Here is a 15,851-nt window from a genome sequence, read left to right as displayed (position 1 = left end):
GCCAGCACACCGGGTTCTAGTCCTGGTCGGGGCACCGGATTCTGTCCCGGTTGCCCCTCTTCCAGGCCAGCTCTCTGCTGTGGCCAGGGAGTGCAGTGGAGGATGGCCCAAGTGCTTGGGCCCTGCACTCCATGGGAGACCAGGAGAAGCACCTGACTCCTGCCATCGGATCAACGCGATGCGCTGGCCGCAGCACACTGGCCGCGGCGGCCATTGCGGGGTGAACCAATGGCAAAGGAAGACCTTTCTCTCTGTCTCTGTCTCTCACTGTCCACTCTGCCTGTCCAAAAAAAAAAAAAAAAATACATTACTTATGTGGATAGTTTTAAAATAACAATGCAATTCAATTTAGCAGATACTTACTGAGCACGTGTGTATACTGTAGTCTGGAAAAGAGGTAAATGTTGCTAATGATGCTGTTTAGAATTACCTCCATGTGGGTGGATTTCTTTTCCTTAGAATTTCATATAGATTTTCTAAATTGAATAGTTAAATTTGCAATTTCTGCTAAGTAATTACTAAAAACTAAACTGATGATTTTGTTAACATTTAGCTCTGTTTGTCTCAATAGCTTCTTCTTTAAGCGGGAACAAAGATTCCATTTATAGCCTGGCCATGAATCAGCTGGGAACCATCATCGTATCAGGGTCCACTGAGAAGGTAAGGGGGGCCGCAGAGAGTGAGCGCTTGCAAGCCAAGAAGCCAAAATAGCTTTGTGTGTGTGTACATATACAGTGGTGCCCAGAGGGTGCTGAAGGAGTTTTTGTTGTATCTCTGTAACTACTGTGTGGCTAGTGATGGGAGGTGGCGGGGATGCTGTACATTATGGACGTCACAGAGGCTCCCTAAGGTTGGAGCCTTCAGTGGTGTCCATTGGCAGAGTAGTATTTCCTTATCCAGATTGAATGAGTGTCATTTGATTTGTGACAGTCGTCTGTTACTAAATTTTGATCACGAGTGTATTCAGTTTGTGTAACATGCTGTTAACATTCGCAGGTTTTAAGGGTGTGGGATCCCAGGACATGTGCAAAACTCATGAAGCTCAAAGGGCACACGGATAATGTGAAAGCATTGCTGTTGAACAGAGATGGCACACAGGTAAGCTAATGACCTCGTCAGAAATGTCCTCACTTCGTCTACTATTGTCTGGGTTGATGTAAACCAAAAACCATACAACTACAAATTGTAGTCTAATTTCAATTATTTAAAATGCTAAATTGCACGTGTAATATTCCACATTTAAAACTGTTTGCATCATTTTTCAATAAAGGCAAACTAAAGAATTGTTCTAATTCAAGTATGCATGTGCAGTTAAGGTACATGGTAGCAAAAATAACTAAAAACATTTCCTGTGTGAAGCAGAGGAAGCTTCGGTATTGATTGTTCTTCCGCCAGCTTATTAAGAGAAAAAATTTCTTCACAAGGTGTCTGACTTCAGGTTAGATTTTGTCAATGGCCTATGTAGATACAGTCTGTAGGTTTCAGTTTTCTAACATAATACTTAGAGTCAGTATTTCAAAGAAAAACGTGTTGGTAATGTTTGAACGTCAGCTCTGTTGGCCATGTAATAAGTGAACTGTAGATGACAGTTCTGTTTGCTCTGTAGCCGTGGGAAAGTCAGTTGTCACCAGCGTCAATCACAGAAATCCAGAAGACCTGAGCAGCGGTTTATGGTGTGACGTCCCTGTACCGTGCACCGCTGCCCCCCCCCCCCAAGCTGTGGCTTCCCCACAGGGCAGTGGTCAGCTCAGGGAGAGCCGGGCTGCTTTGTGATGGGGCGAGAGGAGGATGAGGGGACAGGTGACGAGGCAGGAAATGCCGTCGGTCTGTGTCACTCCTGTGGGAATGACGACCGTAGACAGCGTCTCCTACGTGAACCAGGGAAGCCTGCGTCAGAGCTGAGAGGAAAGTGATACACCAGCTGAGGGCAGGGGGTCACCTTTGAGAAATGGGAGAAGAGGGGTCTTGGGAGACGGGGACGGATCTTGGTGTTGAGAAGACTCGTCTTGAGTTTGCTCGGCCGCCAAGTGGGGATCGTGATCCATCATGGGATGTGTGGTCAGTGAGCGTGTACTTAGGAGCATGTCCTTGCTGGAAGCCAGGGCATTTTGTGGTATTCTTGAGTTCTGTGTAGCAGCATCGTGTGAGTCTGAGAGGCCCAGCGTGCTCGGTGAGCCCCTCGCTGTTGTGCCGTGTAGCTGCAAGACTGTCCTTGAGACGGTTGTCCAGGCCTGTTAAGTTCCCTTTGTCCAGCGCTGGGCTGCGTCACACGGTCTCCATGGTTTCCAGAAAGTGGCTGTGGGCCTGGCAGATGTCCTAGGGCTCCTCTTGTCTACTGCACCCCATGCTTTGTTCCTCTCCTCCCCCTCCTCTAAATGTAAACGTAAACAGTGCGGCATATTTACAGTAGTGAATTCATTAACAAAGCAACTACCATACTACCCATCCGGGGAGCGGTGCGGAGGACACTCGAGTTCTTGCATCCTCAGAATTGCTCTACAGGCTCGCAGTGTAGGGTCCTGGGTGGCGTAGACTTTTGGATATTACACATTTTCCGTGACTTTTCGAAGACCCCTTAGATGCCGTAAGCCAGTGGTTCCCAGGAACATCTGCGTGTTGCCTCACTTCCCTCCTGCAGGGGAGGATCCTCATTTACCCAGTCTGCCTGCCTGAGGTCCTGCCCAGGGGAGCTCCGCCCGGGAGGTCTGTTAGCAGTGTTGTTGGGGCAGAGCCATCCCTGTGCTCAGGCAGTCACTTATGTGAGGAGCTGGGACCCTGCCCCCCTGCTCCGGGTTTCGTCACATCCTGTGGATTACAGTGTTTTTCTGGTAACACAAGTCCTGCTGAATCCAGCTTTTGGGTCTGAGAGTCTCCGAGCATCTGGCCACTTCTTGCCCTGACTTGCCTTGTCCCCTTGACTGCGCTCTTTGGGCAGTTGAGATTGTGTGTGAGTGACCGTCCTGCATGCGCTCCTGTGGCTTGACGGCCACCCAGCCCCAGAACGCTGGCACTTCCCATCGTCCCTGGAGAAAAGCCAGAGAACCTGCTCCCGGCTGCAGAATCTGTCATTCTGCGTGTGATCCAGCCAGGCCCCTGGGGCTGTTGCGTCTAGTTTCAGGGCCACCTCCTAATGAGCATCTTCATGTTCATCCAGTGCCCACCGGTCAGCAGACACCAGAGTGCCTGTGAAACAGGAAAGCCTCTCACCGTGCTAGCACGCGCATAAAGAAGTTGGCCAACATTCGATGTTGATGGACAAGACATCTCTGTGTCCACAGTAGCCAGGGCTAGGCTGCCACTCATTTGGGGTCTCCCACATGGGTGCCAGAGCCATCACCTGCTGCACCCCCAGCCCCCACCCTGGGTGCACCTTATCAACAAGCTGGAATCTGGAGCAGAGCCGGGACCTCAAGCCCAGGCATTTGAATCGAGAATGCAGGCATCCAAAGCAGCAGCTTACCCAGTGAGCCACAGGCCCAGCCCCAGGGCCTTCCTTTCTCCCGGGAAAATGAAGTGCCTGTCCTCTTCTGCAAGTCCCCAGGGGAGCTGGTTTGAGCACACAGAGCACACGGAGCACGGATGTAGGCTGGCTTAATTCCACCTATTTCTGTCCGACTCCGTGTGCCCAGCCTGAATTTGTGTGCCCGCAAATTCCGTGTAGCTGAGTGTCCTGAGCCTTCAGACCTTGTCAGAGTTGCTAATATTAATTCCCTGGAAGTTCCTGTGGGAAGTACGCAGAGTCACAGAGAGGGAGTGTAAGCCTGGCACTAGATCTTGCTTCTGAGTCTAAGTAGGCGCGAAGAGACTCCCAAGAGATCAGAATACACGTTAACAGGAAGCCGGACTTGGAAGTGGAGCTGGGACTCGAACCCAAGCCCCCTGATACAGGACGCAGGTGTCCCAAGCGAGCTCTTAACATTTGCCGCAGCAAGCGCCTGCCCCAAGAATTCACTTTTTAATAAGTTCTCGGGAGGCTGATACTGTTGGGAGTACGCTGCAAGAACTGCAGGCCTAGTGTAGACAGCATCAGGTCCCTCACCGATGGCTAATCTGAACGGAACTTGCCTGCAGATCTACTGATCAGCAGCAGGTCTAGAGAGGACAAAGGTAGTTTCGCCAGGTGCCCCCCACTCCACATGAGCATGCGTTGTTACCTTTGTTCATTTCCGTGTGTGGTGTGTTCTGGTCAGAAGGCTGTCATCAGAGGCAGGAGTATGGGCTGTTTAGGTGTGTGAGACAGCATGGGGTCAGGGGAGAAGCCAGGTGCATGTGCGGGTAGGCAGGTCCTTGGCAGGCTTCTAAACTCACCTTTGTCCGCAGTGCCTCTCCGGGAGCTCCGACGGAACGATTCGCCTGTGGTCCCTCGGCCAGCAGAGATGCATCGCCACGTACCGAGTCCACGATGAAGGCGTCTGGGCCCTGCAGGTCAACGATGCCTTCACACACGTGTATTCTGGGGGAAGGGACAGGAAGATTTACTGTACGGACCTGAGAAACCCTGACATTCGTGTGCTAATTTGTGAAGAAAAAGCACCAGTTCTCAAGGTGGGTCATCGTGTCATCATCTTAGCTGTGCTATTAACATTGTCACGGGTGTTAGCCAGACACAAGCTGTGTGGAAGCCTGCGTCCCCCAGGGGAGTCTCACAGAGCGGCTCATCTCACTGCGGGTGTAGCTTGGCGGGATAAGGAAGAGTGTCAATCCCGGGCACTCGAGGTTCAGTGCTGGGCGGCTTTGGGTTTTGCTTGTGTTTGTTGGAAACAGGTTTGTAAGTGTCTTGCAGCGGTGATTGGAACGACTCAGGCCCCTGAGAGGTGCACAGCTCTCCCCTTGGGGAATCGTCCTGAGACTGTCTCTCACTTGGGCCTGCGCTTGCTTGACTTTGCCAACCTGGCCTTAGGAAGAGGAATACGAGAAGCTAAGGTTGTCTGTGAGCAGACAGCAAAATGCAGGGAGATCTGGGAAATACGCAAGTATTTCAGAAAGTTCATGGAACAATGCAATTACAAGATAGTTTATTTTGGTGCAGAAAAGTTGTATGATTTTTGCAGAATATTTTGGTAATGTGTATTTTCCGTGAACTTTTTGAAGTCCCCTCCATGTCCCTGGTCTCCGGAGTGAGGAGGTGGAAGAGTTCTGGTGATCAGAGTCTGCAGTGATAAGGATCTTCGAGGAAGTCTTTACAAGACTCGTATTAAAAGTGAAGCCAAACTAAAAACTGGCCACTCGCCATGACAAGATGCTCCACCTCACTGATAATCACAGAACAGCACGTTAAAACAGTAGGCAGGGGCTGGTGTCATGGCATAGTGGGTTAAGCTTCCACCTGCAACGCCAACATTCTGTGTGGGTGCCAGTTTGAGTCCCAGCTGCCTCACTTCTGATCCAGCTCCCTGCTAATGCACCTGGGAAAGCATTAGAGGATAGCCCAAGTGCTTAGGCCCCTGTATCCATACCCACGTGGGAGACCCAGAAGTTGTTCCTGGCCTGGCCCAGCCCCAGCTGTTGCAGCCATTTGGAGAGTCGAAGAGCTCTCTCACTTTCTCTCACCCACCCCCACCCCCATCTCCAGTAACTCTGCCTTTCAAATAAATAAATCTTAAAAAAAAAAAAAGCTTGCGGCGCCGGCACACCGGGTTCTAGTCCCGGTTGGGGCGCCGGATTCTGTCCCGGTTGCCCCTCTGCCAGGCCAGCTCTCTGCTGTGGCCCGGGAGTGCAGTGGAGGATGGCCCAAGTACTTGGGCCCTGCACCCCATGGGAGACCAGGAGAAGCACCTGGCTCCTGCCATCGGATCAGCGCGGTACGCTGGCTGCAGCGCGCTGGCCGCGGCGGCCATTGGAGGGTGAACCAATGGCAAAGGAAGACCTTTCTCTCTGTCTCTCTCTCTTACTGTCCACTCTGCCTGTCAAAAAAATAAAATAAAATAAAATAAAAGCAACAATAGGAAGTTTCTAAGTTTAAAAAGTAGACATAAAGAGGTCTCTACCCCCTTTTCTAAGAAATGATCTCCAATCAAGGAAAGCAAGAAACAGCTATAAATACTCATCTCCTGTGAGAGTGTGTGACACGTGAAACCCCGGCCTCAGTCAGCAAGGATGGGCCGACAGAGAGTGGAGGTCAAGCAAGACAGCGGAGAGCGCGCTGTGCTCTCCGCCCTCAGCGCTGGCCAGGTGCAGCTCTGTGACGCAGACGGCTTCCTTCGTGGGCCAAACCAGCAGTCCCGCAGAGACACAGGGAGTGGAAGCTGAATTAGCAGTTCTGTGAATTCAGTGTGCAGGCGGCCTCAGGCTGACAGGAGGGACGTGCGTGGAGGACAAAGATTCCGTGTCGTGAGTCCTGCAGCTCCCAGGATCTCCTGGCTGTGGAGAAAAGACTAGGAGCGCTGGGCCCAGACCTCACCATGCGTCACGGGGAACGTCAGTTTAAACGGCTAGCTAAGAATCCAGTCCTGTTCCCACCATTCGAGCCTGCAGTTGCCTGGTGAGGAGGAAAACTGGGTTAATGTAGAGTGATCCCATGTGTGCAGTAAACATGTTGTATGTACAGTACTTTAAATATACAGAAGGTAAAAAAAAAGAAATAAACCAGCTCTACACTAGCCTGTTCCCACGTGGGACACTTTTCATGTTTGCTGTGTAGTTACGCATTTAGTATGTTTTTACTACGAACATTTCCAAAGAAAACAGAAGTGTGTTTTCTTTTATTAAGAAAGAACAAAAACTGGGGTGGCAAAAACAATAAATTACAGGAAGTCTCCCATCCTTTTGACTGTATCCATTAAGGCCCCTCAAACAAGCCACACTTAAAACTTTGAGCTGCTGATTTTGGGGAGAATCACGTCGATTACACTTTGATGGGACTGGGAATTCCTTTAGCAGAGAGACTCTCCTGTCCTTCGGGGCAGCCCTGGCAGTCAGCACACAGTTGGTGAATGAAGGGCTGGCTACCGGATGCTGCCTGGCCACGCCTGGCTGTTCGGAGATGCCCGTCCCCAGAGCCATGCGCTGTGCTTTGCTTTCAGATGGAGCTCGATAGGTCAGCCGACCCCGCCCCTGCCATCTGGGTGGCGACAACTAAGTCTACAGTGAACAAGTGGGTGAGTGAGCCTCTCAGTACCTGTATGGTGAGTCGTGCTGCTGCCAGGCACCGGGAGCAAGTGCCCAGCAGGCTTCTGAGCAGTGGCCAAAACCTGACAGTCCCTGGGAGGGAGCTATGAGCCTACTAAACTTATGATGCAATCACCAGTCTCCACTTCAGGGGCCGGGATGCACGCCTGGTGTGCTTCCCTGGGGCACTGTTGCCGCAGGAAATAGCGGGAGTGGGAGAGCCCTTCAGGACTCCTGCCTCTCCTAACCCTACGGGGAGGGGGAAGACTGGGCTCCCGGGTTCCGTTCCCTTTTCTTCATAGCGTGAACACCAGGGACAGAAATCGCGGATAAAGAGGGAACCTATGCAAAGCACCATTAATTTTTATCTCAGTGAAAGAAGATTTGAGTTTTCTTGTTTGCCTGATTCTTTCTGGATAATAAAGGAGGAACTGCTTGTGTTTATCCCTGTTTACAAGCAGGTTGACTGCTCTCTAAATCGTAGTAAATAATTATGCTGCGACTGAATGATTTTTGGTTGCTACAGTAGTTGTAAGTTTTCTTGTTTGTCTTTTCTTTAACTTTATATTTCCTGCCCCTTTAAGCAAGCTGGCAAAACTTGAAGAGCAAAACCAACTAAATAACAAATTTTGTTCCTTTAGACGTTGAAAGGAATCCATAATTTCAGAGCATCAGGAGATTACGACAATGACTGCACAAACCCTATAACGCCCCTTTGCACGCAGCCTGACCAGGTTATTAAAGGTAAGGAAATTAGAAGTAGTGTACTTTGATTGGAGTTTATTGTTACTAACAGAACAACAGGAATGAAGATTTCTTTTAATATAATTTAGATGTAAACTAAAGGCTAATCATGTATTTATTTTAGTACAAGAAAAAAGTTATTTTAAAATATTTAGTGACTTTAGGTGCTTGGGCACTTTAAAATGGGCTTTCTTGAGTTAGGTTTTTTGTCTTGTTTTTTGCCCAGTGTCAGAATAGCCATGGTAAAGCCAACAGCGACTTTATAGAAGGTCTTCATGTTGTTTTTTGGCATAGCCAGGAAAGGACAGATGTGGTCTTTAAGTTCTACACGCTACAGCTGGTTGTGGCAAAAAAACAAAACAAAAAGCCAGGCTGTGTTTGATATCCTAGCTTGGGATTAGAATCTTGCATCCACCTTCCTCCCTAGTTGAGGTGTCTGTGTAGGCATCATTAGCATAGAATCCATTCAGGAGCCTGCAAAAAGAAGGAAGAGGAAAGCGAAAGTGACGCGCCTTGGGTTAGTTGTGCAGTCTTCGGGTTTTCCCTTCTGACGGGTGTGATCCTGTGCAGGCCAGGTAGCACACCATGACTTTAAATGCAGAAGGATCATTGTGCTAATTGTGTTTTTATTTTTCCTGTAGGGGGTGCCAGTATTATTCAGTGCCACATTCTTAATGATAAGAGACATATATTAACCAAAGATACAAATAATAATGTGGCATACTGGGATGTATTGAAGGTGAGTGCCTTTTTAATTAGGGCATGTTCTTTGTTTTTCATTTTGTACTATGATAATGAAGATAATAGATAAAGATTTAATTGTCATATCTTATTTTGGTAATACTTTATTATGTGAATGTTAGATAGAGCCACAGACTTTTTTTTTTATTTAAAGGTCTATTTAGTTAATTATTTGAAAGGTAGGGTGACAGGGAGAGAGAGAGAGAGAGAGAGAGAGAGAGAGAGATGCATTTTTCTGGTTCACTCTCCAAATGTCTATAGCAGCTGAGGCTAGGCCAGGGCAAAGCCAAGAGTCAGGAACTCCACCCAGATCTCCCAGGTGGGTGGTGGGAACCCAAGTACCTGGACCATCCTCTCTCGCCTCCCAGGCATGTTAACAGGGCGCTGGATGGAAAGCGGGTACGGGCCTTGATCCCAGGCACCCCAGTTCAGTCTGCAGCTAGCCCGGCATCACAGTGCCCACCCCACAGCTCATCATTTTAATCACCTAAATTGTTTAAATAAAATCTTTTCTCTGGTTATTCTATTACAAACTCTTATAGTCTGCCTTACCTTAACTACGTCAGAATGTCTCACGCTTTCAGCAGTGGTATTTATGAAGCCTGGGTAGTTCCTTGGCCGTGGGGAGTGGGACAGTTGTCCTGTGCACTGCAGCCACTGAGCAGCATCCCCAGCCCCTTCCCACTCGGTGCTGGTGACAGGTGCTTCCTTCCCTCCACGCTGTGACATCCAGGCATCGCCAGATGTTTGCAGGGAAGAAGGACAAAGAAGGGCACAAAATCATTGAGAACCACTAGAGTAGGAGTATTGGAGTCTTGGATTTCCAGCGACCACTGTAAGCACTATTTATAGCTCTCGTTGTTATGAGGATGGTTCTCTGGCACAGTTGGGATGTGTTAAGCTATTCAATCAACCATATTCAAAAAAGCACTGAAGAAACTCTAAGCAGATTGAAGTTAGTTTGCTTTTATAAATTTTTTTTTTGACAGGCAGAGTTAGAGAGAGAGACAGAGAGAAAGGTCTTCCTTTTCTGTTGGTTCACCCCCTAAATGGCCGCTATGGCCAGTGCGCTGCGCCAATCTGAAGCCAGGATCTGGGTGCTTCCTCCTGGTCTCCCATGTGGGTACAGGGCCCAAGTACTTGGGCCATCCTCCACTGCCTTTCCGGGCCACAGGTCTGCTTTTATAATTTTGATAAATGTCCCTTTTTAGTGTAGTTATTGGTTATCCATTTGTCCAAATATTTCCTGGACTGAGTGACTGTCATGAGGATCATGACTGATGGCAAAGTCTGTAGCATGGAGCCTTCTGGTAGGAGGGAGAAGAACAGAATGTGAGAGCAGATCACAGGATGGCGCATGGCCAAGGGTGGTTCCTTAACTTGGGGAGTCAGGAGAGCCGCATGGTGGAGACATCAGTGAGCCAGGGCATGCAGGCGTCCAGCGGGTGGGCATTTCAGGAAGGAGTGAATGATGAAGGCCCAGAAGAGCGAAGGGGTACGTTTAATTAGTCCACGGTGAGCGGTTTTGTGTTTGGAGATGAGAGTAATGTCAGGGAGCTGCGGGGGTATCAGGATGGAACATGCCTTTTAGGTCATTTCCCAAAGAGTGTGATGTTGCAGGACCCCGCCTTGGCCTTTCTTGGGTACTTCCTGAAGAATCTTCGATAATGTTAGAGCAGGAGAAGCCTGTGGTCAGTGCAGTCGTAGTGTTGTGTGATGAGAAAGTGGAAGCTGGGTGACCGTGGTCTTAAGCATAATAATGTGAGGATCTAGAGAAAGGAGCAGACGTTGGGCATATTACAAATGAAGAACTGAGAAGACCCTGTGTTGTCGTTACGCTCCTGGTTATAAGGAAGAGAAATTCACTTAAGTTGACTTCATGATCTACAGAGTAAATTAAGCAAGTCTCTTACTGGGGAAAAGAGAGCTGTCTCTGACTAGGAACCTTGGCCTGACCCCACCACTTTTCCTCCCTGGGCCACAGCTGTGTGGAAATCCATTAGGAGACAGGTGCTTAGTGAGTTTGGTTTCATGGCAGAACCCCCTAGTTGTTGTGTGGGAAGTTTAATTGTAGTAGGTTTAATTGTAGTAGTAGTGTTGGTGTCATGGGAAGTGTCAGGAGTCTCCAAGGGACGTATATAGGCTGAGAAGAGAAGAAAGCAGTTGTTACTCCTCATGGATGTGGGACAAAGAGGAAGCCACAGAGGTCTGAAAAAGGAGGCTGGCATTGTGGCACAGTGGTTAAGCCATGGCTTGGGACACTGGCATCCCATCGTAGACTACTGGTTCAAGTCCTGGCTGCTCTGCTTCTGATCCAGCTCCCTCTAATGCAGCTGGGAAAGTAGCGGAAGATGGTCCAAGTACTTGGGCCCTTCCCACACGTGTGGGAGTTCCAGCTGGAGTTCCTGGCCTCAGGCTTCGCCCTGGCTCAGCCCCTGCCATTGCAACCGGATGGGGAGTGAACCAGCGGGGAGAACTCAGTCTCTCTCTCTCTTTCCCTTCTCTCTGTCACTCTGCTTTTCAAATAAGTAAAATGTTCTTTTTTAAATTGATAGGGTGGTAACAGAACAAAGGCTGATGGTAGCTCCAGAACTAATTGAGTGTTTTAGAAAGGAGCTGGTAGTTAGTGACATCAGCCTGCTGCACTCGTTTAGGACATGGATGGACTGCACATGTGGATCTTACAGTGAAGAGAGCAGGCTTCTGGAAAGTTCTGTGGGCAACAGTCAGATGGAGTGGGTTGAGTGGCAGTTAGGCAGTGAAGGAATGGAGATTTTGAGTGGAGATGATCTGTGAAGAAATTTGACTTTATAGGGGCAGGAGAAGATCTAGGGATAAGATGGCCAAGGGGGGTTTGGTTTTGGTTTGGTATGGTTTTGGTGTTTGAATACTTTTTTTAAAAAATTATTATTTATTTGAGAGGCACTTAGAAAAATAGACTTCCATCTTCTGGTTCATTTCCCAAATGCCATACAGCTGCCAGGTCAAAGCCAGGAGCTGGAACTCAGTGTGGCTCTCTCACGGGCGGCAGGGACTCAGCTGCTTGGGGCATCGCCTGCTGCCTCCCAGAGCGCATTGGCAGGAAGCTGCACTCAGAGCAGAGCTGGAACTTGATTTGGGGTGTGGGTATTCCTAGAGCATCCTAACCACTGCTCAGATTGACCTCCCCTGAATATTTCTAAGATGGAAAAAATGCGAGCATATTTCACTGCTTTTAGCTGGAAGCCAGCAGACACGTGAGAGGGTACATCATGGTGCAGGGTTCCGAGAAAGGACAGCTTTTTCTCTGGGGCCAGGAAGACTGGTAGGAGAAGGTGAAGGGGATGCCGACAAGGCTGCTCTCACTTTTTTGAGGAGTCAGAGTCGTGTGCTAGGGGCATGGCACGGGGGACAAAGTGGAAGGCAGGGGGAGAGGAGACACTTGACAGATGTGTGGAGGACAACCTTGGAAACAGAAGAAGTCCCAGGCGACTTAACGATCCAGTCGAAGGCTAAGAGTATGTAGTTACAGTGGGTGAAGAGAGCAACGTGTCTGTTGTCATCTGTGTGGATGTGGATGTTGACATTGTCTGGGAGGAAAGCAAGAACCTGAGATGGACCACTGGCCGCTTAGCAGGACTCAGACCTCTGCTACATGAAGAGAGTGAGTGCAGAGACACCAGATGGCAGGAAGGAGGGTGTCCTGCAGCTAAATGACGTGGACCTCAAAAAACAGGAGTGTTTGGGTTTTATTTAAAGGTTTACTTATTTGAGAGGCAGAGTTGCAGGCAGAGAGAGAGGTCCTCCATCCTCTGGTTCACTCCCAAATGGCTGCAACAACCCAGACTCGGCCGATCCAAAGCTGGGAGCCAGGAGCTTCCTCCAGGTCTCCCACGTAGGTACAGGAGCCCAAGCACTTGAGCCTTCCTCCACTGCTCTCCCAGACCATCAACAGAGAGCTGGATTGGAAGAGGATCAGCTGGGGCATGAACTGGTACCCATGTGGGATGCCAGCACCACAGACAGAGGCTTAGCCTGCTACGCCACAGCACCAGCCCCAGGTGGGAGTTTTTATGGGAACAGAGAATAATGGTCTCCATGTGGCACTGGGGAGGGAATAAGGAGTCTCCCTTTGAGCAGATGACTGGGATGGGCCTCGTGGCACGGCAGGTTAGGCTGCTGCAGCAATGCCCGCATCCCGTGTCAGAGTGCCTGGGCGAGTCTGTCCGCTCTGCCCTTCCAGTCCAGCTTCTGACCGGTGCACCTGGGACACAGTGCCACCCACGGGAGAGGCGTGGCTGGAGTTCTGGGCCCCCAGCTTCAGTGAGTGCCGGCCCTGGCTGTTGCAGGCATTTGAGGAGTGAACCCGCAGATGGAAGATCTCTCTCCCTCTCTGTCACTTTGCCTTTCTAATAAATAAATCTTATGTGGGGAAAAAAAAAAGGCTGATGAAATGAGCTGAGGAAGAGCTGTTAAAATGAGGCTGTAGGGGACCAGCGCATAGCTGGTAAAGTCCCAGCTGCAGTGCCGGCATCCCATATGGGCGCTGGTTCGAGACCTGGCTGCTCCACTTCTGATCCAGCTCTCTGCTATGGTCTTGGAAAGCAGTGGAAGATGGCCCAAGTGCACCCTGCACTTGTGTGGGAGACCCAAAAGAAGCTCCTGGCTCCTGGCTTCAGATTGGCCCAGCGCTGGCCATTGTGGCCACTTGAGGACTGAACCAGTGGATAGAAGACCTCTCTCTCTCTCTCTGTGCCTTTGCTTCCGCCTCTTTGTAACTCTGCCTTTCAAATAAATAAATGAATCTTAAAAAAAAAAAAGATGAGGCGAGCCGGCGCCGTGGCTCAATAGGCTAATCCTCCACCTTGCGGCGCCGGCACACCGGGTTCTAGTCCCGGTTGGGGCGCCGGATTCTGTCCCGGTTGCCCCTCTTCCAGGCCAGCTCTCTGCTATGGCCAGGGAGTGCAGTGGAGGATGGCCCAGGTGCTTGGGCCCTGCACCCCATGGGAGACCAGGAAAAGCACCTGGCTCCTGGCTCCTGCCAGGATCAGCGCGGTGCGCCGGCTGCAGCGGCGGCCATTGGAGGGTGAACCAACGGCAAAGGAAGACCTTTCTCTCTCTGTCTCTCTCTCTCACTGTCCACTCTGCCTGTCAAAAAAAAAAAAAAAAAAAAAAAAAAAAAAAAAAAAAAAGATGAGGCTATAGTGGGGCATTGTGCATTACATGATGTGGTTCAGAGTTGAAGTGTGCGGTGCGTGGAAATACCACATGGTGCCGGAGGAAGTTCAGGACATGCTCTGGGAGGGCACACACACTTAGGAAACGAGAGAAGGAATGAGGAAGAATTATAATGGTCAGGAGAAAACGTAGAAAATGAGAAAACTAGATATTTCTGCCTGTTTCCAACCATTATCTGAGGGTAACCTCTCACTTCTCTTAAAGTAAGAAGTTAGTAACTTATTTGCTGCTTGGAGTTTTGGGTTGTTTTTGTTTTTTGCATACTTTAGAGTTTCATTTGACATTGCTTCCAGATGAGTATGGTGGCATGTTAAATCAGATCAGGAAAATTAAATAATGAGAATTTTTTTTTTAATTTGAAATTTTAGTACTAGCAGATAGTTATTTAAAGACAGATGTTTTGGGTCGGTATTGGGGTGTAGCAGGTTAAGTCTCCGCCTGCAGTGCTGACATACCATATGGTTACTGGTTCAAGACGCGGCTGCTCCACTTCCAGTCCAGCTCCCTGCTAGCATGCCTGGGAAAGCAGCAGAGGACAGCCCAAGTCCTTGGGCCCCACACCTGTGTGGGAGATCTGAAAGAAGCTCCAGGATCCTGCCTTCAGCCTGGCCCAGACCAATTCTTCTGGCTATTTGGGGATTGAACCAGTGGATGGAAGATATTCTCTCTCTCTCTCTCTCTCTCTCTCTCTTTCTCTCTGTCTTCTCTCTAACTCTGTCTTTCAAATAGATAAAAAATAAATCTAAAAAACAAGGCAGATGGTTTAAATTAAAAAAAAAAAGAATGATGTGCCACATTCCTTTTGAAACGTATTTTAGACTCTATTCATTTAGACAAATGTAAAAATGTGTGAAAATTTTGAATTGCAGAACCAGATCAGTTCACCACTTAGTATTGACCACTGTGCTTTCTCCTTGATGTATAGGCATGTAAGGTTGAAGATCTTGGCAAAGTGGATTTTGAAGATGAAATTAAGAAAAGATTTAAAATGGTCTATGTGCCAAATTGGTTCTCGGTAGACTTGAAAACAGGGGTAAGTTATCCATCAGCGTTTGTGTGAATGTGGAGGTGTGAAAGAAAACTCTGTTCCTGTTAATACTTAGAGGACGCGGCTGACACCTCAGTAAGCTACGCTGTAGCTGCTTTGCGTCACACAAAACACACTTGGTTGCAGCATCTGTGGCCTAGCACTTCAGTCAAGTAAAGGTTTAGGGACTCACTGGGAGAGCGGGTTGCCAGGGAATGTGGCTGCTAATGGTTTCTCTTGCGCCAGATGTTGACGATCACCCTGGATGAGAGTGACTGCTTTGCTGCCTGGGTTTCTGCAAAAGATGCTGGCTTCAGCAGCCCTGACGGGTCAGACCCAAAACGTGAGTCTGAGCGTCCTCCCCGCTCCTCCCCTTCTGAGAGGGAAGCTCGGTCTGTGTTGTTTTTAGTTGTTTAGTTTTTAGTCGTGAGAATCCCTTCTCTTCCACCTGTGCGATCCCTGGTCACATTCCTCTAAGAATGTAGCATGTAGACATACCTGATGTGTACAAATACAGTCTTAGTGGCTTTCTGTGGAAATACCTCTTTAAAGATGATGTGATTCTTGGGTTTTGTTTTGCTTTTTTTTAAATATGTATTTATTTGGAAGACAGAGTTATATATAGAGAGAGATCTTTTATCTGCTGATTTACTCCCCAAATGGCCTCCAGGGCTAGGCCGGGTGGAAGCCAGGAGCCAGGAGCTTCATCCAGGTCTCCCATGTGGGTGCAGGGACCCAGGGACGTGGGCCATCTCCTGCTGTTTTCCCAGGCATATTAGCAGGGAACTGGGCTGGGCGCAGAGCAGCCAGGACTCAGCTGGCGCCTGTATGGGATACCAGCATGGCAGGCGGTGGCTTAGCCCGTTATGCCACAATGCCGGCACCTTTTGGTTTGAAGGAATGGTGGGACTCACTTTGTGGGTTAAACCAAGCTTACAGTGCAGGTGTCCCATAGCGGAGTGGGTTAAGGATTTAACACCAGAATACTTTAGTTTTATTTATAATTTTTATTTAA

The 15,851-nt window shown here is 49.0% G+C and overlaps 1 protein-coding gene across 2 annotated transcripts in view; it reads left to right on the top strand.

The window, feature by feature from the left end:
* The window catches only part of WDR48 (WD repeat domain 48), a 45,427-nt gene that overhangs the window by 19,457 nt on the left and 10,119 nt on the right, over positions 1 to 15,851 (top strand). For both annotated transcript variants that reach the window (XM_008260280.5, XM_051852658.3), the window contains exons 6-13: positions 572 to 660; positions 997 to 1,098; positions 4,321 to 4,545; positions 7,023 to 7,097; positions 7,749 to 7,851; positions 8,493 to 8,590; positions 14,735 to 14,842; positions 15,083 to 15,179. In XM_008260280.5, the coding sequence (XP_008258502.2) occupies positions 572 to 660; positions 997 to 1,098; positions 4,321 to 4,545; positions 7,023 to 7,097; positions 7,749 to 7,851; positions 8,493 to 8,590; positions 14,735 to 14,842; positions 15,083 to 15,179 (897 nt within the window). The remainder of the gene's footprint in view (positions 1 to 571; positions 661 to 996; positions 1,099 to 4,320; positions 4,546 to 7,022; positions 7,098 to 7,748; positions 7,852 to 8,492; positions 8,591 to 14,734; positions 14,843 to 15,082; positions 15,180 to 15,851) is intronic.

The sequence above is a fragment of the Oryctolagus cuniculus genome, chromosome 10, assembly GCF_051225735.1.
Source record: "Oryctolagus cuniculus isolate XC-2025 breed Fujian yellow rabbit chromosome 10, ASM5122573v1, whole genome shotgun sequence".
NCBI lineage: Eukaryota > Metazoa > Chordata > Mammalia > Lagomorpha > Leporidae > Oryctolagus > Oryctolagus cuniculus.
This window is presented reverse-complemented; position numbering and strand designations above follow the sequence as displayed.